Source organism: Andrographis paniculata, unplaced genomic scaffold, assembly GCF_009805555.1.
Source record: "Andrographis paniculata isolate CXL003 unplaced genomic scaffold, ASM980555v1 Contig46END, whole genome shotgun sequence".
Taxonomy (NCBI): domain Eukaryota; kingdom Viridiplantae; phylum Streptophyta; class Magnoliopsida; order Lamiales; family Acanthaceae; genus Andrographis; species Andrographis paniculata.
In genome coordinates, this window is record NW_026137580.1 from 1,331,573 (window position 1) to 1,357,415 (window position 25,843).

The following is a 25,843-nucleotide window of genomic DNA, read 5'->3' on the forward strand; positions in this document are numbered from 1 at the left end:
GGAAATTGTTCCGTATATTTTTTTAGTGACTTTTCAGTAAAAATTAACCAATTTATATTAAAGTCTTGACATTTTTTTTTTTTTTTTGACTAAATTGCACAAAACCTACATGTGGTTTCATGAAATTGCGTCAAATCCCCTATATTTCTAAAACTGCGTCAAACTCCCTCGTGGTTTCATAAACTCTGCGTCTAACCCCCTCGGCGGTCCTTATTTAACGATATTTGATTTAAATGCGCTCACTGCGAATAAATTTTAGAATCTCAACCCCTAAAATTATAAATATATTCATTTTTCTTATATTTAGTCTAAAAAATAGTAAATATGTTAAAAAAATAGTTATTTTTTTAAAGGTTTTAAGAGTTTATTTTTACTCTTTTTTGGGCTAAATATAAAATATATATATATATATATATGTAATTTTAGAGGTTTAGAAATTGAAATTTTAAAATTTATTCGCAATTTGGGCAAATTTAGGTCAAATATCGTTAAATAAGGACCGCCGAGGGAGTTATACACAGAGTTTATGAAACCATAAGAGAGTTTAACGCAATTTTAAAAGTAAGGGGGATTTGGTGCAATTTCATGAAACCATATGTGAATTTTGTGCATTTTAGCTTTTTTTTTTTTTTTTTTACTGCAACTATAGCCCAATTTTCTGGTAGTGAATATACACTTCACTTTATCTCATCACATCACTCAAATAAAAAAATAAATATATATTTCTCTCTCCAATCATATAACATAATCTTCAAATGATCTCAAATTATCATATTTAATACTACCAATTTAAATTCTCGTGTCAAATTCAAATATTGTGCAGTATTTGAGACAGATAGAGTATAATTTTGCAAAACATGTAATAATAAAAAGAAGTATTATACTAATGAATCTATTCGGTAAATAATATATTAAAATAATCTTTGGATTATCTGTCGCTTTAGGGTTAGATAGGTTGTATCTAGCCTGTAGTTTAGATCGAGTGTTAGGTTAGGATTATAATTGTTAAACGAACTAAGTAGCTCGTTAAACGAGTTGAGCTTGAGTTAAAAAATTATTATTTTTATAAACAAATCAAGCTTGAGCTCAGCTCGTGAATAGCTCGATTAGGCTCATTAGTGATAATATATTTATATTATTTTATATATTAATATACTCCCTTCATCCCAATTCAAAGTACTATTTTTATCATTTTTCTTATCATATTTCAAAGTATCTCTTTCCTATTTTCGAAAAAGTAATAATAGGTTAATATCAAAATACTCTTTAACTTTTACTTAAATTACAAATATATTATTACACATATAATTACACATTTCTCTTACTAATAAAATATTATTATTTTTTAATTTATTACAAAATCTTTGATAAGGGACGAATGGAGTAATCTATATAATTTTATCTTTTTTTATATCAAAGTTTGTGATTATTAATAAAATTTAAATATTTTATTATAATAAATTATAAATAAATTAAATATATTTAATTTATATATTAAAAAATATATAAAATATGTATAAAATTCAAATAGAACTTGAACTCGAGTTCGAACCTCACGAGCCAAGCTCGAATTTAAGTCTAACGAACTGAGCTCAAATTACTATTTTATTTCAAATTTTTAATGAGCCAAGCCAAATTTGTATCGTTAACAAGTTCAAATCAAATCAAACTTACTTGGTGTTCAACAGCTCGAGTTTCCGGAAGAGCCGTCGATCTGTCCATTGTTGTTCGTCGCTGGAAGAGGTCCCCGCCGTTGCTATCTGCTGCCGTCCTTGCTCGTCGTCCGTTGAAGTGAAACTGATTATAAAAACATAACAGTTTGGTTTATATGTTATTTAGAGTTTTGGTTGTGTTTAGCTTCTATTTTGTAGTTTAATGATTCTTTTTTAGTTTTACATGCTACTCCTATTAAAATACCTAACAATTATTATTATTATTGTTATTATTATTATTATTATTATTATTATTGTGTTAAACTTATCTAAGTTGGACCAAATGTAATTACAATTGTCTGTCAAATGTTTCTTTGGCACAATTTCTCCTAAATATCCTATTCAGTTATTTTTTATGGTTATTTTAGCGCTGAGGCAGATCTAGATAGACAAAGTCTGCAACGTAATTTCGTAGGTGTTGATTACACGTATATCTCTCTCCTCCACTGTTTCATCTTCCTTTCGTTACTCTGCTTCTTCTTCCTCCTCCATTATTTCTCATCTTCAATACGTGTTTTTTATTTTTTTCCCAAATTTTCTTCACCCCATTCATCGCAGAGCAAGGATCGTGGGATTTTAGCGATTTCGTCGGCGAGTGAAACAGAGGATTGCCGCGAAAAAGTTTGGAGGACGCACGTTGACAGGGGATAGGGTTTCCGGCGATTGAACGCAAAGAGGTAAGGAAAACCGAACTACATTTCAATTTGAAATTTAATTGATTAGTCGATTTCGTAATTCGTGAAATTTTCGATAAATTTATGATAGGACCATCCTACACACCAATCCGGCGTTGCCTCGCCAAGGGTTTCATACGGGAGCCAGAAGAATATGGATAGTTGTGAACGACCGTGCATTTAGGTCCGTTTTTCTGCTTCAATTCTAAGGGAAACAACCACTTATATGGAACGAGCACGACCCTACTTGATTAATTCTATTATGCTATTTTTGATGTTACGTGAACACACAACAAACAACAATCGACCACTGCCGTGCAAATGTGGTTGCATTTCTCTGTCTAGTGCATCTAGTGTTCTTTTCGAACAATCACGGACTCATGCATGGCCGTGCACAAACTTGTTCTTGCGTGTGTAGCTGTAGGCAAGGCTTAGAAGTAGATCTGAAATTCTATGGTTTTTAAGTTACAGGTGAAAAAAATATTAATAAAGGAGAAAAAAATTCACTCTTCACATATATTCCATTACTTTTATATTTAATATAACTTATTTTCAATTAAATTAAAAATCTTATTACTCCAATAATCACATATCAAATCACTATCCAATAAAACTCCCCAAATTCCAACAAAACCTACTGCATCAAAGAAACGCGGATTTTCAATACTTTTAAAAAAATTCAAATCCAAACCAAATTCAAACTCAATCTTTTGCTAAATTTTTGGCAAACTTCCTCACTAATTATTTATCAAATTTCAAGCCCAAAACTAAGCCAATAACATAAGGTATATTAGGTTCAGTCGGATTAATTCATAATCCATTCGAAAAATAATAGTTTTTGGTACCAATGCCATAAAAATATATATATATATATATAATATGTTGTTAGTTGTAAGATCAATTGTGATATATATTTTGTAAAAAAAATTATTTTATATTACACTTAAAAATTAAGGTTAGTGTCAAAATATAAACATACACCCTATGTTTTAAACAAAAATTAATACTCCTTCGGTAGTCTATTATAATAAAATATTCTCTTTTATATTTTTTAAATAAAAAATCATAATTTTTGAAGATATTTTAATAAAATAAAATAAAATAAAATAAAATAAAAATTTGAGGAAAACCTTTTTACGTCTATTTTAATATGTGGACACCATTTATTTAATTTATTTTTATATCAATAAAAAATTATATTAAAATAAATCAAATACACAAATAAACACCTAGCAATCGGTAAAAGAACAATTAAAAACCATACTCATAAAAATGGGTAGATAAAAAACTTAGGGTTTGTTTACCCACAAAATATATATATATTGTTTGCAAATATTAATATTCAATAAAAAAATATTATTTTAATGTTATTCATATAAAAAAAATTCAAAAAATCAAAATTCAAATTTGATTTTTAAAATTAACACACCCTATATACATTTTTCTGATATATTTTTTTTTATGACGTAGAAATTCGCATCCGTTATTCGAAAATACACACTGGGTAAATCCCAGGCCGACGAATCATATGTGACAGGTGACCTGAGACGTCGGGGGGTTGAACTTGTGACTTACACTGCCAGGTCATCCCTTAAGGACTTTCTGATCTATTTTGATTTCTACGGATGTTGATGCATTGAGAAGTTTGCCGGGTCGTTTCAGTAATATTAGGAGACATTTTAATTTGATGTTATCAATCTCAATGTTATAAGAAATTATTTAACAAAAGTTCAAAAATAAGATTATACATAAATAGAGATAACATATAGATTGATTCAAATTATAGCAATTTAACTGTTAGGAAAAAAAAAAAAAACAAATGTAAAACAAGTAAATCTAATATAAAATTAAATAACTAAATTAATTAATTGGCTCTCCAAATTTATATATCAATATATATATATATATTTTTTAATACAACACTAATTATTTTTTACGTTTTATTATGTGACTATATATTTTTTTATTAGTATATTTGATTTTTTTTTTATTAATTACTATCTTGAACTTGCTTCTTATTATTTTATATGATAATTTTATAACATATTTTCAGTATTTAAAATCTTGATATATGAATTTATTTTTATTTTTAAAATTTATTACTCATTATTGTATTAAAAAAAATTTATGTATAAATTTATCTCTTATTTTATTTTAATTTGTTATGTTATATAATAACAATAAGTTATACATTATTTTTAAAATTAAATTATTTTCAAAATCGATGAGTGTGTTATTTGGGTTTGAATTTAAAATAGTAAAATTTTTAAATTAAAATAATTATTTGATATGATATAAGTATGTATTTATATGATCTTTTGAACGTAACATTGAATTTAAGTGTAATTTAACAATACCCATATGCGATATTATTATTCGGTGATAATATTTCTTTATCGATCCTTTTTATGTATTTATTCATTATGAGCCAACGAGCTTGTTCCATCTAGCATATCCCCAAATAAGTAAGAATAGCGCGGCGGTGGCTGCCGTCATGCATCCAACAACTAAGCCGAAGATTCCATGCACGTTGCGCAATCCGATGGGAATGTTCATGCCCAAAATCCCGGTAACAAGAGTTTCCACGGCTACGGCAAATGAAGTTATCGTTATCATCAGCTGCAGTTGGATGAGTTCGTTCCTCTTATTGTCAAGTTGGATGTTCACATAGTCCTCGGTATCGTCGATATATTCTCGTACCTACAATCACAAATATAACAAACAATATAAGCTAGTAGAGTATATAATTTAAATATGATATAATTGCTTGCAACTTACATGTGATCGGTAAAGTCTGCACTATTCTTCTCATCTCATAGATTAGAAACCGAGCAACATTTCCTCGTATTTTTTTTCTCCAAACTATAGTATTTGAATATTAATAGCCTCCGATAATCCAATAAATTTAGGTATTTTGAGAATTTTTACAATAATTTAAAAAATTACAAAGTTATATTATGCAATTTCCAAATTATATTGGCAAATAATGAGAACTTTACAAATCATGAATTATAAGCAATTTTGTCTTTTAAAATATATATATATATATATGTAATTTGAATTTTAATATGAATAACAAATGCATGATAAATTTCTTAAGATGACGATGAATCGTATAAAGGGATAATGATTTCACCAATCATTTATGATAATTATTTTAGAATGGAGGTATTTTAAATCATCTTCCTTAAGAAATAAACTCCTTAAAAATTATTTTACAAAAATATTTTTATAAACTTTCAAATTAATTATGAGGTGTGTTTGTTTGGGGGATTGAATTTTAAATACATTATTTATTTTATTTTTTTCCCCCAAAAAAATTAAATTAAATACCTATTTTTTATTTTTTATATTATACTAAAAATCAATTTTACATTCAAAACATCGAATCAACACCTATTTATATAACATCATACATAGAAAAACTCAAATTCAAACCAAAACTAAAGAAAATTATGGGTAAACGAACCCTAAGATATAAAGGGTGCCTTTGGTTTCGATTTCAAATTCAAATCAATACTAATATAGAGCTACAACAATGCATCACTTTTTTTAACAAAATATAAATAAAAATATTATTTACATAAAAATTTAAATTTTACAAAAATAAGTTGTAAGAGATTCAAACTTTAACATCCCCAAGTTCAGGTTCCACATTATTAAAAAAAAAATAAGTATTTTATGTAATACTTTTTATAAAAAAAAAATAAAATTATACTAACAAATCATACCAAAGAAATAATTTCAAATCATGCTAACAAAGTATTAATTTTTAAATATAAAATATACATTACATACATAACGTTCTAATAAATAAAAAAGTACTCACTTTTATATATATAAAAATTAATATAAAAGATATTTTAGATATAATATTTTAAATAAAAATTCACACATAAAATATAACATTTAATTATCATTTTCTACTTTAATATTTATTTGCAACAAATATTAACATCATTATTATCCATCCATTCATATTCTTTCTTCATTTTTTTTTTGTAAATTTTCATATATATTCAAACTATCTTTATATTTTTATTTCAATAAAATATTTATTTTTATTAATCCCGCCAACCCCAAATCTGCTAAAATGGCTGGAGAGAAAGAGAAGGAATAAATTAGAAACTTACAGAAAGTATTTTGTTACGAGTGAGATCCAAGTGCATGAAGTATGCTTCCAGCAACATTTCCAGTTCCTCCACCTCCCACTTGCACTTGCTGCTCCTGCTCATCAACAAATTCTCACATCTAATGTAGCTGCTGCGCCAACTACATGTTGCCGGAGCCACCGCCGGAGCTAAGATATCACTATCTTTCGACGAGGACAATGCCTCCGATTGTTGATTCTGTGTCCTCTTTCGCGTCAAGTATAGTTGCGCCATGTCTTCATCGTTGTCTAGAAGATGCTCCATTTCATCTCTCACCTATCACCAAACACATGTCAATCCAATTTCAGGATTTCACCCCACAGATCAAAAGCAATGTTAGTAAACAAATACGCGTTTAAACTTTTAGGTAAAACGTGGAAGATAAAGGACAGGGAATAAAGAAAAACAGTGCACAAAACCTTGCCCCCAAAATGTTGGAAAAAAATTGGCAGACGAGATTTAAGCTAACAGAGTTTTAGATTTGCAAGAACAGCAACAGCCAAAGAGCCTATGAATCATTGATCTGTTAAAACTCTAGGGGGTAAGAACAATCTTACTTTCTGTACGTGCGCGAGCAAATGCGTGAGGTTGCTTTTCAGGCTCCGGACGCGCTCAAGGTTCTTGGTGTTGACGTTTATGGTTAGTTCATCCAAAGCAGGGTAAGCTTCTCTCTCGAGGTCGGTTACACCAGAGTCCAGATATGTGCAGACAGCCTCTAAGGCCGTCTCCAGGACCTGGAATTCGAAAGGGAGGTCTTCTTCCCATCCTTCAAGTGGCGGCGACAATTGTCCATTGAGGGGTAAGGATATGGAACAGTCTGCTGGTTCATCTGTAGTGCGGCTTTTATGCAGTAATTGTCGCCTCAGCTGATCAACATACGGAAGAACCTCGTGGCGAAGAGGTTCGAGTAGCAATACTTCGTCTGCAGTGACTATTGCTTTTATGAACTCCAAGTTCAGAATCATCGCCTTCTCTCTTGCTGAATGAAGAAACAAATCAAGCAGTTGTGAATTGAAAAAGGTATATTGAACATGGAGACACAGATAACTGTTGTAGAGATTCGGATATGCTAATTGAAGGAGTAGCTATGCAAATCAGACGAGCATTATTGATAACAGATGATCCAACGCTGCATAAGAACATCAATTGTTGAAATGGAATGCAATCAATAAGCATGGAGACAACTACTTTATAAAGTTGCAGATACAAATCAATGGATTGTGAGCAAGTTTTGGCCAGAATTTTATCCAGATGTTTGATTATCTCAAGCAGATTATCCAACAACACACAAGAGGTTCATCAATTGTTGAATGAAAAAGCAATCAGTCTTCATTTAGAACTAATTAATCGCTCAGCCAACATATTCAGGAAAATGCTAACACAAAAGTACTAAGAGAAGAGCTAGGGTTTGCGTACCGAGAATGGCGGAGGAATGAGAGAAAATAGGCCCGAGAATCCTCAAATCCCTAGCCGGTACGGAAGCGCGCTTGATAATCACGCTTCTATCGCATTCCATCATCTCCAACTGTCCCTGTCGATCTATTCTCAACCACAGCCGAGTTTTCTTCACAACCGCCTTGCTCGCCTCGGTCTGAGGCGGCGACGGTGGCGGAAATTGCGAAGAGGAGCTTCTATTCTTCCACAGGAACGTCGATTTCTCCATATCCACGCCGCAATCAGAAATCCTTGAGCAAATTTCAGTTCCGAAATATTTCAATCAATTGCGAGTGGATTTCCGAGCTCGGAATCGTAGTTCTCCTCCTCCACATAAGATCTCTGTCGGCCATTGGATTGAATAAGTAATGCATGAGATGAGAATGAGAAGATTCCTGAGGTGTGTAATGGTGGAGGTTAGATTTGGAAGTTAGTCTCCTCTCTGCTCTGCTCTGAAGCATTAATGGAGAAACAGAAGAATACGTCCATTGTTAATTCACTCAACTCAAAACATGCACTATAAAATCAATATGTATATTTTATTGGGGAATAAAAGAAAATGGCGTTGAATTTTGTCGCTAGTCAAAATATTAAATGTAGTAGCGTAATAATTTCTAATTACTTTCAAACCCTCCCTCCAACGAACTTATTTAAAGTCAACAAATGGTAATAATTGGGGGGTTAACTCTACACTCTTTTCGCTGCTGTCAATTAATTTTTACTGACTGACGGAGGAAGTAATTAGGTAAAATATAATTTACTGACTGAATTAAAAGCTTATTTTTTTTTTTATTTTTATTTTTTTTAAATTAAGAGGGTGTTTGAGAAAGAATGGTAAATTAATTTTTTTTTTAAAAACGCTAATTTCTGAAAAGCTCAACTACCCAACGTTTTGAAAGAGCTTTCTAATTTTAATTTTGGTTATTTTAAAACTTAATTATTTAGTTTATACATATAAATATATTTTTATAACAATGTTTATTAATTATTTTTAATATATTTAATCTATTAAATTATATTTTTATTTTTTAAATTTAAAATAATTACTATTATTATTATTACATATAAGTAAAATATATAAATTTTTAAAACTAAATCAAATAAAAAAAATTAAGGTTATTAATTTATTTATATATTAAAATAATAATTGACATAATAAAAATATATATTAAAGATTTATTATTTTATATTTTACATGATTTTAATAAAAAATTATTATTTTTTTAGTATAAATAATTTTCTTATATTTAAATAATAAAAATAAAAATAAATATTTTATAATATTTTTATAATTTTCAATAATTAATAACAAAAATTATAATAAATTTTAAATCAAAATGAACAAAATTATATATTTTGAAAAATATCAATGTTGTTAATAGTCATTTTAGGTATAAATAGCTAATGTCAAAAATTATTTTACGAAACACTTTAATACAAACCGCTAATTGAATCAGGTAGTCAAACCAGCTAATTGAATCAGCTAACAATTAAAAACTATCAGCTAATTGTCAAACTCACATTTAAAAAGTTTAACATAAATTATTTATAAATATTTTTTAACCTATTAATAAATTATCATCTTTTATCTATCATATTTTAAAATTCTTTTTATTTCTCTATATTTTCATATTCAATTCCAACAAAAATAATAATTCCTAAATTGTATTACCAATATATTGAATTTATTTCGAGTAAAACAAACAATATATTTAATTTATACATTTATATTATATTATGATTCTTTCATTAATTTTCAATTAATATATATGAGAATTTATTTCGAGTAATTTAAATTTAAAATAATAAAATATATACTCTGAATTATTAAACATCATATAAATTAATATTTAAAAATTAAAATATAATATATTATATAAAAATATAATTAGACAATAAGAATATATAGAAATTTGTAGAAATAAATAAAATATATACTCTCTCCGTCCCATAAATATAGTCTTAATTAGATTGGGTACGGAATTTAATGAATATTGATATTATATTGGTAGTTGGTAAAAAGTATGGATAAAAAACTTTTTTGTCCTTGTAAATGTATTAGTGTAAAAAGTAGTGACAATTGTGTAATAAACATATAAAAGTATGAGTAGTTTTATGGTGATATGATTATTTATAAAAATAAGACTGGTGTTTTAGGACGGACAAAAATGATAAATAAGACTATAGTATTGGGACGGAAGAAGTACATCATTAGATGATAAAAATATATAAAAAATAATAGGTTCTATAAAAAAAATATTAAAAATAATAGGTTGAACATGATATAATTATAATCGTGATAAAATAAATACTTGTAATATTGTGATAAATGTAATGTGGATAAAAGATATAAGAAAAATAATAAAATAAAGTTAAATACATGCAACATGCAACAAATGCTTTTAATAAATACTTTCTCCGTCAAGAAGTATACATTTACTTTTAGCGCAGAATTTAAAAAATAATAATATTTTAATTATAGTGAATAGGTAAAAGTAATATAATGACATTTTTGTCTTTATTTTTTGGTATAAAAATATTAATGTGATGTGAAATAATAGTATTTGTGAAAAAAAGTAGTGTATTTAATATTTTAGAATGGGGGAGTGCCCATATTTTATTACGAGCATAAATCAGTGGCTGATCATATTAAACTAGTAGTATCAATTTGAGCAGATCAACATAGGTTAGAGAAGTAATCAATATATATTTATATATATTTTAATATATTTATAATACTCCCTCCGTCTCCAATTTATCTATCCATTTTGTTTATGCATGAGATTTTAAGAATATTAGTATTATATCGGGATAAAGTAGAAATAAAAGTAAAAAGACTAAATTAACCCTATTAGTATTGTATGATATAAAGGTAATGACATTTGTGTAATATATTGTAAATTAGAAAGGTATTTGTAATGTTAGGTAGATAGTACAATTACTAAAAAAAAACGGATACTTTGTTATGGGACGGACCAAAATGAAAAAATGAATAAATGGTTAAGGGACGGAGAGAGTATAAAATATACATATTATAACATATGTTATTTTATAACACAGAATATGCTGAAATGTGTATAAATATACACTTATTTAGTTGGTCTAGCAAATATTATTTTAATTGCCTCTTTAAGTCTAATCAAGCTCATTCAAATCCTAAACAAACTAATTGATTGATAGTCACATAACATTTATATTCACCGATTATTTGGTTTGGAAAAGGTTCCAGTTTAATTTACCTATTAAATTTCATTAATTAATTTTTAATTAACTAATCAATAATTCTGATATAGATAAAAATATTCAGAATACACTTAAATTCCTAGACAATATAGACAAATCAGTATAGATATAGTCAATAAAAAATTTGTTAGAAAATTTCAAAATTATTTTGGTTAATAATATTTTATTGAAAATATAAAAAAATATGTTAAAAATTCTACAAACTCTCTCTAACTAGTTGTTTAATAAATAAAAATAAAGATATTGATTAAAATAGGTATTCTTTATCCTAGGCACCTTCTAGAAGGCCTAATAAAAATTGGGCTAGCTTAAATGGGCCTTATGCACCGCCCCAAATCAGAGGCCCATTAGTGCAGTCAAATCATTCTCTTTGTTTATTTTGGTTTTTTTGGATAGCTCTGGAATTTTCTCTGCGGAATCTTTCTGGTATGCTTCGAACTCACTCGTTCACTACGTAATTTCTCGCTTTTCTTCAAATTCGAGCGATAAATTCCGACGTAATTTGGCTTTGCCGTAAAAAGCGACTCCGATTCCTATTGAAAATGACCTAATTGTCGGTTTTTGTCAGTGGTTAATCAGGAGATCTCGTGGCCGCTTCTGTATTCGAGCGTGTTCAATCATTTTATCTGGAATTGGGAATTCACACTCTGTTGCAATCGATATCCTATCTTTTTGGTTCCTCGGAATGGAGAATTCGAACCTTGGTTGGAAAAACTAGCTGCAGTTTTGGGGATTTTTGCGAATTCTCGATGATATCACCTTAAATCTTCCTGGCTTGGATCTACAGCTCCTGAAATTAGCTTTTGATTCCCCGAGGTTGAATTTTAGGTATTGAGCTGCCCTACGGTGCCAAATAGAGCTAGATTTGGGTTTCATATCGAGAAGATCGGTACAGAGGATAGCAGGGAGGATTAAAATGGAGAAGTACGAGCTTGTGAAGGATATAGGTTCTGGAAATTTTGGTGTGGCGAGGCTTATGAGAAACAAGGAGACTAAAGAGCTCGTGGCGATGAAATACATTGAAAGAGGGCATAAGGTTTTCGTTATCCATACTTTAATTTGCAGATCACACAACTTCCGCTGCAATTTCTTGTTTTTACAGTTCGAATTGGTCTTGATTGTTTGTACTTTCTTCACCTTTCCTGGGTATTTTCTTTATTAGGTATACGAGTGGTGTTAGAATCTGGGATTTTGTCCTAATACGATCGAGTATTTTTGGTCCTTGAGTCTCACTATTTATTTTGTTGTAGATTGATGAGAACGTGGCTCGAGAGATCATAAATCATAGATCGCTTCGGCATCCTAACATAATTAGGTTCAAGGAGGTGAGGAATTATTAAATGTATGTGTAGTTTGGTGTAAAGTTTTATTATGAGGAATTACAATTCCGTTGGAAATTTGCAGGTGGTTCTGACGCCTACGCATCTAGCCATTGTCATGGAGTATGCTGCCGGAGGAGAGCTCTTTGAGAGAATCTGCAATGCCGGGCGATTCAGTGAAGATGAGGTCTAATTAATTAATTTGTTTATTTACTTTTGACTTGTTGATATTGTGAAAAGTGGCGTATGGATATTTACTTGAAGTTCATGGTTTTGATCCTTATATTTCAGGCCAGGTACTTTTTTCAGCAGCTTATTTCTGGTGTCAACTACTGCCACTTCATGGTAAGAGGAACCCGGAATTCTCTCATCTTTAGATCTGTGAGAAATTAGAATTCTCGTCTGAACTCATGATTTCTGTGCATTTGATAACTTTTGCCATGTTTTGTGTTGCAGCAAATATGTCATCGTGACTTGAAGCTGGAGAACACCCTACTTGATGGGAGCCCTGCTCCGCGCCTGAAAATATGTGATTTTGGTTACTCGAAGGTAAAAAAATGATGAACTGCTTCCGCCAGGGTTTTGTTTCACCTGATTTGAGATACAGTACTCACTTACTGCTTTGTCATATCTGTTTGTTAGTCATCTCTTCTCCATTCAAGGCCAAAATCAACTGTGGGGACTCCTGCTTATATAGCTCCTGAGGTTCTATCTAGAAGAGAATATGACGGGAAGGTAAGCAAGTTGTCTTGTTTCATCATTGGTCCTCCAAGCGCTGACGTCGGTTGGGTCTTATTTAATATTGCAGATTCTTGTTTCCAGTTAATTTTTGTTGGCAATTACTAGCTTCTTGGATTATAAATGATTCACAAGAAATTTGGGGAATGATTCTCTAAGATCTTTTCTTTTCCCTTTTACACAAATCGAACGTATTGGCTGAATTGCATGCCATCTGAATGATAGTTGTTTTTCAAGCTTGCATCAAAGAATGGATGGACCTGGATTAAAGAAACAAAAAATGCATAAGATTCTGACTGTTTTTTGTTAATTCTGGTTGATGTCTTTCCAGTTGGCTGATGTGTGGTCCTGTGGTGTAACACTTTACGTCATGCTTGTCGGCGCATATCCTTTTGAAGATCAAGAAGATCCAAAGAACTTCAGGAAAACGATCCAAGTCAGTCTTTTCATTTTTGGCCTTTTAGTTTCATATCCGTACACGAATTTATTGTTCATTTCCCTAATGTCTTAAAATGGTTTTCCAGAGGATAATGGCTGTTCAGTACAAGATCCCAGACTACGTCCATATATCTCAAGATTGTAGGCACCTCCTTTCTCGCATATTTGTTGCCAATTCTTCTAGGGTATGTTTTCTGCCAAAAATAATCAAACTTGATTCGGCATTGACTACTGGTGTAATTTCGCTGCTTCCGAATAATCATAGCACTTTTTAGATAGCATTAAATTTACAATTTAGTCCATATCTGTTTCCTGTTGGGAGTAATTTTGTTAACATAATAACAATTCAAATCACAAAGTTAACTAATATTTCCTATTTTCATAAGTGTCGTATATTCATTTGTGCTGCAGAGAATTAGCATCAAAGATATCAAGTCTCATCCATGGTTCTTGAAGAACTTACCAAGGGAGTTGACAGATGCTGCTCAGGCTGCATATTACCGTAAAGAAAACCCAACCTACTCCCTCCAGACTGTTGAGGAGATTATGAAAATCGTGGAAGAGGCTAAAGCCCCTCCACCAGTGTCTCGTTCAATTGGGGCCTTTGGCTGGGGTGGCGAGGAGGATGGGGATCGAGAGGAGGATGTGGAGGAGGAGGAGGAGGTGGAAGAAGAGGAGGAAGATGAATACGAAAAACAAGTAAAGGCAGCTCATGCTAGTGGAGAGGTACGCCTCACCTGAGCCCTCCTGTAATTATGTGAAGAAAAAAAAAAAAAGTAGATTTGGTTTGAAAACTTGTTGCTTTCATGGTTGTTGTTGTGGTAGCATGCATGGGTGAAAATCTGTAAATATTTAGTGGTGTTTGATGGTGAGTTTTGTTTGTTTGTGCATTTTACTTTGAGAAAGGGCAATAGTAGAATTGGTTGTTAAAGTTTTGAGTGTTTTGGTTTGTTTGTTTGTTTGCTTGTAATGGAACATTTGTGCTGTGGAGATTGGTCTTATTTCATGTTTGAGTTTTTTCATCTTTTACATTGACATTGACCTTGTTTGCTGATGTTTAACTTTAACCTAAACATTGATTCTGTATTTGTTTGGCAAAATTGTTCATAACTCTCTTTTCGAAACTTAAATGTAAATTATTTTTTATTTTATAAATTGTACGGAGTTCCCTTATACTTTTAGAAAGAAAAACGTTACATGAAACTTCTCTGGTTTTGAAACTCAGTATAAATCTCCACTTTACTTAAAAAGAAATTGCATGACCACCTTATACTTTCAAACATATTTGGATAGAAAACCATCATTCCATTCCACAACTCAGGTTTCATCATTCCATTCCACAACTCAGGTTTCATGGGGTGGAGTTTCATGTAAGGTTTTTGAAAGTATAGGAGAGTATAATACAATTTTTAAAGTACAAGAGATTTTAAACAGAACTTTGAAACCAAAGGGAGTTATGAGCAATTTTATCAATTTATTTATTTATTTATTTTTTATTTTTTATTTTGTGGGGCTGAAATTTCATATGTTGATTGAAACTTGCATATTACAGAATTTAGTGTATTACTTTGAATTAGTTTTGAGAGAGAGAGAGTGAGTGATTATTGGTAAGTTTGTGACACTTGGAAGGAATATTCCATGAGATATATAAAATAATGGTAATATTATCATATGTATTAACACAATTCTTCTTCTTCTTCAATTCCATGATTTATGCTTTCCACTGTCACATGACAGGTCACTGTTATTGCCATACTTTTCTTTTCTTTTTTTAATAACATTTTTATTGGGATTTTTCCCAAGTGGTGTTGTAGTTTCAAAAACTTGGAATGTGGTGGTGTGCAAAATTGTGGGCGCTGTGCTGTGGTGTGAGTGATAAAGTTGATTGTAGTTATAATGGTGTTTTGTCTTATTACGCTTGAAAACTGCATCTTGAAATGATAACTTCTTGCTACATTATTTGCAAGTGGCAACCCTTCTTCTTTTAATGATGTGAGAGCCCGCGAATCATGTGCCATACGTGACTTGCCATACGTGACTTGAAGCTTCAGAGCTTTGAATCTATGACCTCATTTTCAATTTTCACACCCGCGGCTAGAAGGGTACATTGCAATTTATATACTATTTTCGTTCGGTTTTAAAAGTTATTTATTTTTTACGTGTTGATATTTGAATATTAATTATATTATCAAAATGCAATACAAATTAAGAAAAATTTGTAAAAATATTTCAATTAGTGTGTTATAATACTAATATAAAAATATTTTTTTAATGTTAAATGCAATAACGCAAAAAGATAAATGCGATCTTAGAGGCGGATGAATTGAGTAACGTAAACACAATATTGTATGAACATAGAATCATATGTAGTAATATACTATCTCTCTTATTTATTTTTTTTTTGTGTTGATTTTTTAATATTGCCTAATTATTATATGAAGACGTAGTACAAGTTAAGAAAAAATTGTAAAAATACCTTAATTAGTGTCTTATAATACAGTAGAAGCACATTTGTAAAAAAGCACATTTGTAAAAAAAAAAAAAAATTATACAAATATAAGAATATTTTTAATGTTAAATACAATGATACAAAAGTTAAATATAACTCTTATAGACGGACGGATGCAATGTTATACTCCCTCATTTCCACTTATCATGTCCATGTTGTCGTTTCTGCGGTCCCAATGCTACTTTCTTTCTTTGAAAATGATTACCCATCATAATTTCCTTTTTATATTTTCTAATTTAATTTTTTTTTAATTTTAATTAAATTAATTAGTTATTTTAATATAATGATTTATATTATAAATTCATTATTTTTATTAATATATTTTTAATTATCTATTAATTATACTTATCATAAATTTGTGTGTCTATAGTGATCAAGACACCCAAACGGATGGAGTATTATATATAATAATATAATATATTGTCGAAATATATATGATGTATTGTATTAGAGGACAAAGTTTTAAGTGGGGGTATTAAATTACTTGTAAAATATTTTTAAATATTGAAAATATTAATTACATATAATGTTTTTAATTTACATCTACACTAAACCAGGGTATGATTATTTGTATTCTACTTTTTTACTTTGGCTCTTTGAGTTTTGATATATATATATATATTTTTGTTTGTTCAATATTTTTTTTATACAATTTTTAATATATATTTTATTTTTTTTACGAAAAAATTAACAATTAATACAAAGTATTATTTTCTTTATATCTTGCTTAAAAAATATTTCAAATTAAAATACTAAATAAATAAAGAAATATATATCAAATTAAAAAAAAAAATTGATATAAAATAAATACTATTGCTCAATAAGTTGAAAATACAAATAAACAAAACATTTAAAAATATTTAATATAAATAAAATGAGGCCATATTTGTTTGTAGGTGGGTGGGGTGGGGTGGTGTGTCTGATTAAAAACAGTGAATGAATGCGATGCAGGAGCAAGAAGAGCACGTTCAAAGTCTGGAATTAATGGAAATGGACAAATAGGGGTGGCTGGGGTCCACGTTTCTTTCATCTCTAATTTTGTTACTCTATTCATAATATTTTTTTTTATATATAATTTTTCATTTAAATTACTTGAAATTTTTGCAATTTTTATTTATTTATATACGGTTATATTATATTTAAAAATATTTTATAAATTTATTCCATTACAAACAGAACTTATTAATAAGAGAACTACATACTTCTAAGCTTGTATCTTCCATTACAAACAAATTATACGGGAATGGGTGTGGCTTTATCATGAGCCATACAATAAAGGTGTTCTTTTAATAGAACATCGAGTTCTGGCCAGTGACTTTATAACCCTTGATTGGGTATTCCCTGGCCATGTACAACTGAGACATCGGAGCCACCTGACTGGAATAAAACACTGACTCTTCAACTTGTTCTGTTACATCGAATGGATTATCATTCGCTTCCATTTTGAAGACCTGATTTCCTTCCCAGAACATTAATTGTTGGTGCAAGGTTGATGGCACACATTGAGAGGCATGAATCCAGTCTCTTCCCAGCAAGAGAGAGTATGTAGTATCTGCGTCCACAATAAAGAAAACGGTGGAGATCTTCTTTGGCCCGACCTCGATCGTGGCAACCATCATGCCTTCAGGCTTAGTCGGCTGCCCTGTAAAACTTGTCATTTCGAATTCCACAGGAGACAGATCATGAATTCCTTTCCCTAACTTCTTGAGGGTCTTCAATGGCATAACATTAAAGACTGCTCCATTATCGACGAAAACCTTTGTGATTGGTTTCCCACAAATGTGAGCATTAACATACAGAGGTTTCAAATGGGAAATCGCACCCTCTGGAATAGGAGGAAACACGATCGAAGGTGCCTCCGTTTGAGGCTCGGAATCTGTAGTCTTTGCCCACTCTGTTTCCTCTAATTCGTCATCTGCCAAGAATGCCCATAAAGGTTCATCCAGAGTATCATCTACCAGACTTGCCCACATCGGTTCATCACTCATCTGATTAATCTCTGTCATTCGACAAGGGATTCGTGGTCCCAGACGAGATTTAACAGATCTTGAACTTTCCTCTGTAATTACTACTTCTTCCTTTGTCATATCCCGAGACTGAACCGTCAAAGATTCAATACGGAATTCTTCAAGAGATGGATTGATGTTGATCCGTTCACAATGTTGGCATCTAAAACCTTTAATTATTTCATCTGCCATTCCTTTACCTTTCCCTTGTCCCGACGAACCTCCTTTGGTATAGTCGGAAGCACCTAATCGGTCGTTCGGTTGCTTTCCTGAACAGACCCGACTGGACCGACTTTTTGGAGATTGCATGACTGCTCCTTGCTCGCTGGTCGGTTGTTCTGTGGAGACTCTAACGGACCGATCTCCTGCCCAGTGGTCGGCTGCTTTTTGTTCGTCGGTTAGTTGTTTTGCTGAAGGAACTCGTTTCCCATACTTTGCAGCATACCTGCGTTTGGCATTTCGAATCTGTGTACGATTCATGCCTGGGAAACGAGGATCTATATCAACGGGTAAAGGCTTTTTATTTCGAGCCCAATTGTGCCCGACTGATCCTGTTTTTCTGGTCGGGTGGTCACGTACTACAACCCTTTCTTTCACCTCCACATTAAACGAACCGTCTAGTCGGTCCCATTTTTCAGCGACTGGTCTTTCAACAACTTTGAGTCGTTCTTCCGGTCGGCCACTGTTAGGCTGACTTCCCTTTTTAGTTCCAGGGTTTGCCTGAGTTCGTTCCCCTGTATGTCCATCATTGGCCGAACTTTTCCCTGTTTCCGAACTTGGTTGGATGTCAACCATTGCCGTTGTTACTTTCGGAAATGGTTGCTGGTCTACACCTAGAGTGATGTATTTGAGCCGACCTGTCTTAATGGCTTTTTGAATTTCCTTCCTGAAATGAGTACACTGACTTGTATTGTGTGTGAAAGAATTATGCCACTTACAATATGGTCTCCCTTTGATTTCTTCTTTAGTGGCCAATCTTTGCCCCTTTGGAATACGGATCTGCCCATCAGTCAGTAGGATGTCAAAGATTTCATCAGCTTTCGAACTATCAAAGGTCGGTTGCTCTTTTCCTTCAGATCCTGGAACTGGCTTCAATTTAGGGCATACATAAGGTTTTCCAGAAAGGATTTCGGCTGCCATCTCTTCTGACTGATTAAAATCAAAGTCACATGTTTCTGTTCCCATACTCGCCATATGTTGGCCTCTATTACGCCTGTTATGCTGATCTTCTTCTCTAAACAAAGATTCTAAACGTCCTGCCTTGGATGCAAGACTTGCCAAATCCTCAACATCCAGGGCAGTGAGTGCCTTTCTTAAACGAGTATGCATATTCCGTACCACTAAATTGGTCATCTCTTTCTCACTGATTACCGTAGGACATCGTCCCTTCATCAATCGCACCCTTTCTATAAATTGTGAAGCAGATTCTTCTGGATACTGCCTCAATTCCAGTAAATCTGTTAAAGAAACAGTCGGTAAAGGATTGAAGAATCTAGCATGAAATGCCGTCTCCAGTCCTTCCCACGTCTGAATTTGTCCAGGGGGCAGACTTGCAAACCACGAAAATGCGGTTCTAGTAAGAGATAAACCAAACAATTGCAACTTATAAAAAGGGTTATTACCAACTTCTCCCAATTGCGCTGTGAACCGACCAACATGTTCTATGGTGGACGATCCGTCCTCCCCTGAGAATGCATGAAAATCGGGTGGTCGATAATTCCTTAGGAGAGGGTGTTCATTAATGACTCTTTCTGGGAAAGGTTTCTGATATGCAGGGCGGTTAGCCATCTGAGGAGTTAATCCATACTGATCCCTTAATATATGTGCAAGCTCATCAGGATCTACATGAAAGCGTTGATGATCAGGAACATGGAACGGATCCTGCACAGGAATATGAACAGGATCATGTATATATCCTTCAGGCCTGTCCTCCCTTGTATTGTTCGTCTGGGGATTGGTAACCCTTGGTCCCAATGGAACAGTATTGGGAAAAGTCAGAGGAGACTTTCCCCTATCCATTCGGTTGGGATTTGTGGCACTTGGAAATGTACTATCCACGAATGATGGCCCTGCGAAATTTGTCTGTAGTCTGGACGGTGATATTCCTAGTGGAGTTTGAGTGGGTTGAAGACTAACCCTTGACAATGCTTGATCTATCATGTTCTGCATCAGACTCTGTTGCTCACGCAACATGTTCGTTTGTTGCTCACGCAACATGTTCTGCATAACCAAAGTGTGCTGGTTGTTCATTTGTTGAACATAAGACCACCAATCAGTTGGTGGTTGTGGGATTTCCCCGGCATTTGGCACAATAGGTGGTGGAACGGATTCTCCCACCGGTGCTGAAGATGATTGAGGTTGTGAACCTGCCATATGGACCCTTCCGATGATACGGCCGGATCTTAGACGTATGAAATTATCGCCGGAATTGGAATGAGCAATTTTGTCTTGCTCCCACTGTGGTCGCCAATTTGTTGATGTATTTTTTCAACAAAAATAAAGTAAAATTCAAAGATATAGAAAATATCCTTAAACTTGATTAATTAGTGCCTGAGATTAGGAATCTCTAAACACTGTATGGTACAGAAAATAAACTGGAAAATAAAAGACTGAAATTTAAAGTGGTGATCCCCAAATCTGACTTTGCTTTGTTGAAGTTGATTGAAGATACCTTGCCAAATGATGATTCAAACCTTTAAATATTCTCTGGGAAACCGTACCGAAAACCGTCACCCGAACGGTTACAACGTCTCCTTCCCAACCGTCTTCCAACCCCTCTCCTGCTGACACGCGTCCTCAGCAGACCAAAATTATCCCTATATTTCACTCTTTAAGCCGACCACAGACCTTCCGCCCTTTAGGCCCGACTGCCAATCTACAATAGTATGGGTCCGACCGCCAATCCTCCCGACTTGCGAACCATCTGGCCTGAGGTCTTTCCGCCTTGAGGACTTCCCGACCTGAAAACCTTCCGACTTGAGGTCTTTCCGCCTTGAGGACTTCCCGACCTGAAAACCTTCCGACTTGAGGTCTTTCCGTCTTGAGGACCTCCCGACCTGAAAACCTTCCGACTTGGGGTCTTTCCGCCTTGAGGACTTCCCGACCTGAAAACCTTCCGCCTTGAGGTCTTTCCGTCTTGAGGACTTCCCGACCTGAAAACCTTCCGACTTGAGGTCTTTCCGCCTTGAGGTCTTCCCGACCTGAAAACCTTCCGACTTGAGGTCTTTCCGTCTTGAGGACCTCCCGACCTGAAAACCTTTCGACTTGAGGTCCTTCCGTCTTGAGGACCTACCGACCTGAGGTCCTTCCGTCCTAATGACTTTCCGTCTTGAGGACCCACCGACCTGAAGACCTTCCGACCTGAGGTCCTTCCGTCTTGATGACTTTCCGTCTTGAGGACCTACCGACCTGAAGACCTTCCGACCTGAGGTCCTTCCGTCTCGAGGACCTACCGACCTGAGGTCCTTCCGTCCTAATGACTTTCCGTCTTGAGGACCTACCGACCTGAAGACCTTCCGTCCTGAGGACTTTCCTTAGTAATAAACCTATTTTCCTTGATTTCCTCATGGTACCCTTCAGTCAGTTCAATCAACTCTATTGCCAGGCCCATTCTTCTTTTTACCTTGGGCTTTTAACCTAATTCTAAATTTCGTACGTAACAATTATAAATATTATATATATATAATTATAATTTATAAATAAATAAAATATTAATTTAAAATATATAAATAAAATAATTTTAAATTTTTTTTATAATTTATATATAAATTTAAATAAATAAGACAAACGAGCTCGAACGAACTCGAACGAGTTTAATCAAACCTAATCGAGCCGAGCACGAACACGAGCTCAAACAACAGAAGTTCTTAACGAGCCGAGCTCGAACACTACGAACGAGTTCGAAAGCTTAACGAATGAACACGAGCCTTGTTTGCGAATGTTAACGAACACTTAAAATTTAGCTTGGCTCGATTCGGCTCGACTCAGATACAGCTCTATTTGTGCGTGGGATTTAGTAAAACTTTACATAATTAATGTTTAGAAATTTCGTATAATTTATATTTATTTTATTAGTCTTTTACATAAATTTTGATAGTTAAATCTTATTAGAAAATTTTTCAAATGGGCTAAAATACTAAAGATTGAAAAAATTTATAATAATAACTTTCATTTCAATTGTCTGATAATTAGACGATAACTTTTAGTTGTTATTAGTTGATTTTATTAGTAATTTTTATTAAAAGCGTCAGGTAAAACAACTATTTATATTAGTTATTTATATGTAAGATAATAATCGAATATATATATATATATATTAAATATTCAGTTATGTTTTGAATTTAAAAACTTGAGAATTTTAGTTATTAGTTATTTGAAATTATATAAGTATTATAAAGTATTTATTTTTATTGTTTTTATATTTAAGAAAAAATAATATATATTTTTTTAAAATAGTAATATTTCTTTTATTGAAATAATGTGAAATATAAAATAATAAAAATTTCATATATATTTACTATGTTAATTATTTATTAATTCATTATTAATATATAAATTTTAATAATTTTTTTTTATTTTTAAAATTTTAACAAATTTATATATTTTACAAATGAAATAGATTATACATAAAAACTAAATTATTTGAAATCTATAAAAATAAAATTATAATTTAGTAAATAAAAAATAGTAAAATAATTAATAATTATTGTAATACAAAATATATTTATATGTGTGTGAAATAAATAATAATCTAGGGTAAATAAGAAAAGAAGAAAATTAAAGTAAAAAAAATCTGAAACTCTAGATTATATAATTTTTTAAAAGTTAACTTTTTGAATTCAATAAGTTATTTTAAAAAATTAATTTATTAAATATCTAAATTAATTATTTGACTGATCAAATAATTAAATATTGTTCAAAAAGTTGTTTATCAAATACTTTCTTAGCCTTTTATTTATTTATTTATTATTATTATTATTATTTTTAATAAAAAAATCACTAGTCAAATAGTTAGAGAGTTTAAGCTAATTTTAATTAAAGACTATGTTCTTCTTTTAGGTGTGTTTTCTAAGATTTGAAAAAATTTTAAATTTTTGTTGTTAGTTATTATGAGCCATAAATATATTATGAAAATATTTATTTAATTTATTTAATATTTTATAAAAAAAACAATATAATTTTATTTGAAACAATATTAAATATTATAGTTATAAATAAATAAATTTTTTTCAATTTTTTAATGTACAATTTTGTTATTTTTATCAACACACTTATTTTACTTACAATGCATCATATCAAGTAAGTATCGCTATATTCTTTAAGAACTTTTATCTATTTCATTATTACATAATTCCATATTTCTTAAGAAAACATAATTATTTAATCACTATATAAATACAAAAAGAATAAGAAATAAAATTTTAATAAATTTAACACTAATTGTATTTTTTTTTCAATTGCGAGACACTCGACAAATATTTGCCGAAAAAAATACAAAAGGTTTTAAATGTGATCATGTTTATGATCAATTAAAAAATCATAAAAATTTAAAGATCACGAAGAGTGTGTGCCTCTTAAAAAAATTTCTCGAAAATATAATACAACACATGTCTCGTCGTCGTTGGAACATCCCACTAGCGATTCTTCTACACTATCTTCATTTTCTATTCATCTAAAGGATGAGGGTGATGTTGGAGGATCCTTATTTAATTTTACAGATAATGATATTGAAATTCTACGAGAATACACACGTTCTATGGGAATAAAAAAATCTAAAATAATAAAAATGATGATACCTTGCATTGTGATGTTCAAACCATGATGAGCAACACCTCAGAAGTTGTTGAAACTTTAAAAAATCATACGAAAAAATTAACAAATATAAGATTGAAAAACAAAAATTAGAATATAAAATGTTTAGACGTGAGGATATAATTTTTGCGATAAGTTTTAATGTTGTTCAAGACACAAATCTTGGTATTGGTATGCTATATTATAATCAACAACAAGAGATAAAAAAGAAAATAATATCAATCAAATACGACTGATTCGTTCTCTCAATTATTCGATAACATTGGTGGAAGTAAGGATAATTTAGGTTCATACTAGTATGTGTTTTTTTTTTTTTTTTGTTTTTTTTTTAATGCTTATTTTTTATTTAATATTTGTATTACTATTTTGTAATATATTTTCTTTTAATTCAATAAACATTGTTGTATTTCTTTATAATATATTATTGTTGTATTTCTATGTACTATATTGTTTTCTTTAGTAAAATCAAGACATTAAATTTTCTGTTTATATTGGTCGATTAAATTTTATTTTAAATATTTATTTTATATATATTTACAAGATAATTTATATATTTTTATTCATTTACAAATATAAAATATTATTGTGTGACAAATATGCAAACAAAATACATAACTTTTTTGTTAAAAAAGTACTTCGAATTTATTACAAATATTCTATTTATTTATTGTAAAATTTAAATATATTTAAAAAAACATAATTTAAATTATAATAAATTTAAATTACTAAATAAACAATAAAAACTACAAATACACACAATTAAAATATAAAAATTACAAATCAATCTGCAATTTGTATAAATAAAAAAAAATTAGAAAAATACAAATAAAAAAAAATTAAAAAAATGAAGAACACCATAATTGACATTGCTTTTTGGTGTTAACTATACTGAACACTAAAATTGGTGTTAGATATAGCGCTAAATTAAATGAGCATAACTCCATTTACGCGGCTGCAGCATAAAAATACAGCAGCATGTGCTATAAACTCAAAGTTAGACTAATTTTAAACTTTATTTTATTTACATTGTTTTCACCTTTTTATTATTTAACTTTCGCATATAAGATATTCCATTTCTAGCCATAAAATATAACAAATTACTATTTAAACTAAAGTTAAATTCGAAAAATAAAAATAAAAAAATAAAAGAGAAGGAAACATATATAATATTGCAATTAGTGTGAATAATACAAATTTGATCTATTTATTACCTTGCATTGGTATATTTGGATTGCACACCAAAATACTGTTACCTCTGTCCTACTTCTCATATTTATTACTTTATTTTTGTCTGTTTTTTTTTTTAAAAAATAAAATAAAATTATACACTTTACTTTTATCTTAAATTTTTTTAAATAAATTAGTCAGACCAATTAGTTATTTTAATCTTAATTTATAATTATTTTTATTATACAATAATTATTTTTACTAATATATTATTAATTATTTACTAGTTATACTCATTGTAAATTCACGTGTTTACAGTAAAATGGACATGATATCTAAGAGGAAGGGAGTATTAAATTTTGCAAAAACAAAAAATTATGTTATACAAAAATGACACGTGTATAATATTTTTATTTTGTTATATTCCAAATACTTTAAAGGATGAATACATAATATCGTTTAATATAAATGTATAAAATAAATTGTGCAGATTTTATTGCTTAATTTTTGTCACGATAGTTAAAATTATACAGTATGATAAGATGATTTCTATTTTTTATTTTTGGTTTGGATATATATTAATAAGTAAATGGAAGGATGTATGAGTTTATGGGCCAGGCCTGGCCCGGCCCAAAAGTACC

General features: G+C 30.7%; 2 protein-coding genes across 3 annotated transcripts; one reads left to right on the forward strand and one right to left on the reverse strand.

The window, feature by feature from the left end:
- Positions 1-4,755: 4,755 nt before the first annotated feature.
- LOC127252643 (magnesium transporter MRS2-4-like) lies at positions 4,756-8,381 on the reverse strand. Its single transcript, XM_051276915.1, has 4 exons — positions 7,954-8,381; positions 7,095-7,516; positions 6,520-6,813; positions 4,756-5,086 (listed from the first exon to the last, which is right to left on the reverse strand). Exons 1-4 carry the CDS (start codon positions 8,198-8,200, stop codon positions 4,808-4,810), a joined length of 1,242 nt encoding a protein of 413 aa, XP_051132872.1. The 5' UTR covers positions 8,201-8,381; the 3' UTR covers positions 4,756-4,807.
- Positions 8,382-11,577: 3,196 nt separating this feature from the next.
- Positions 11,578-14,744, forward strand: LOC127252540 (serine/threonine-protein kinase SRK2A). 2 transcript variants are annotated; one of them, XM_051276756.1, is made up of 10 exons: positions 11,578-11,640; positions 11,783-12,250; positions 12,465-12,539; positions 12,619-12,720; positions 12,825-12,878; positions 12,990-13,082; positions 13,176-13,268; positions 13,603-13,707; positions 13,796-13,894; positions 14,121-14,744. In XM_051276756.1, exons 2-10 carry the CDS (start codon positions 12,131-12,133, stop codon positions 14,448-14,450), a joined length of 1,071 nt encoding a protein of 356 aa, XP_051132713.1. In that variant the 5' UTR covers positions 11,578-11,640; positions 11,783-12,130; the 3' UTR covers positions 14,451-14,744. The 2 variants fall into 2 exon arrangements, with proteins under 2 accessions (XP_051132713.1, XP_051132712.1); XM_051276755.1 differs by lacking the exon at positions 11,578-11,640 and having other exon boundaries at positions 11,647-12,250.
- The last annotated feature ends 11,099 nt before the right edge of the window (positions 14,745-25,843 follow it).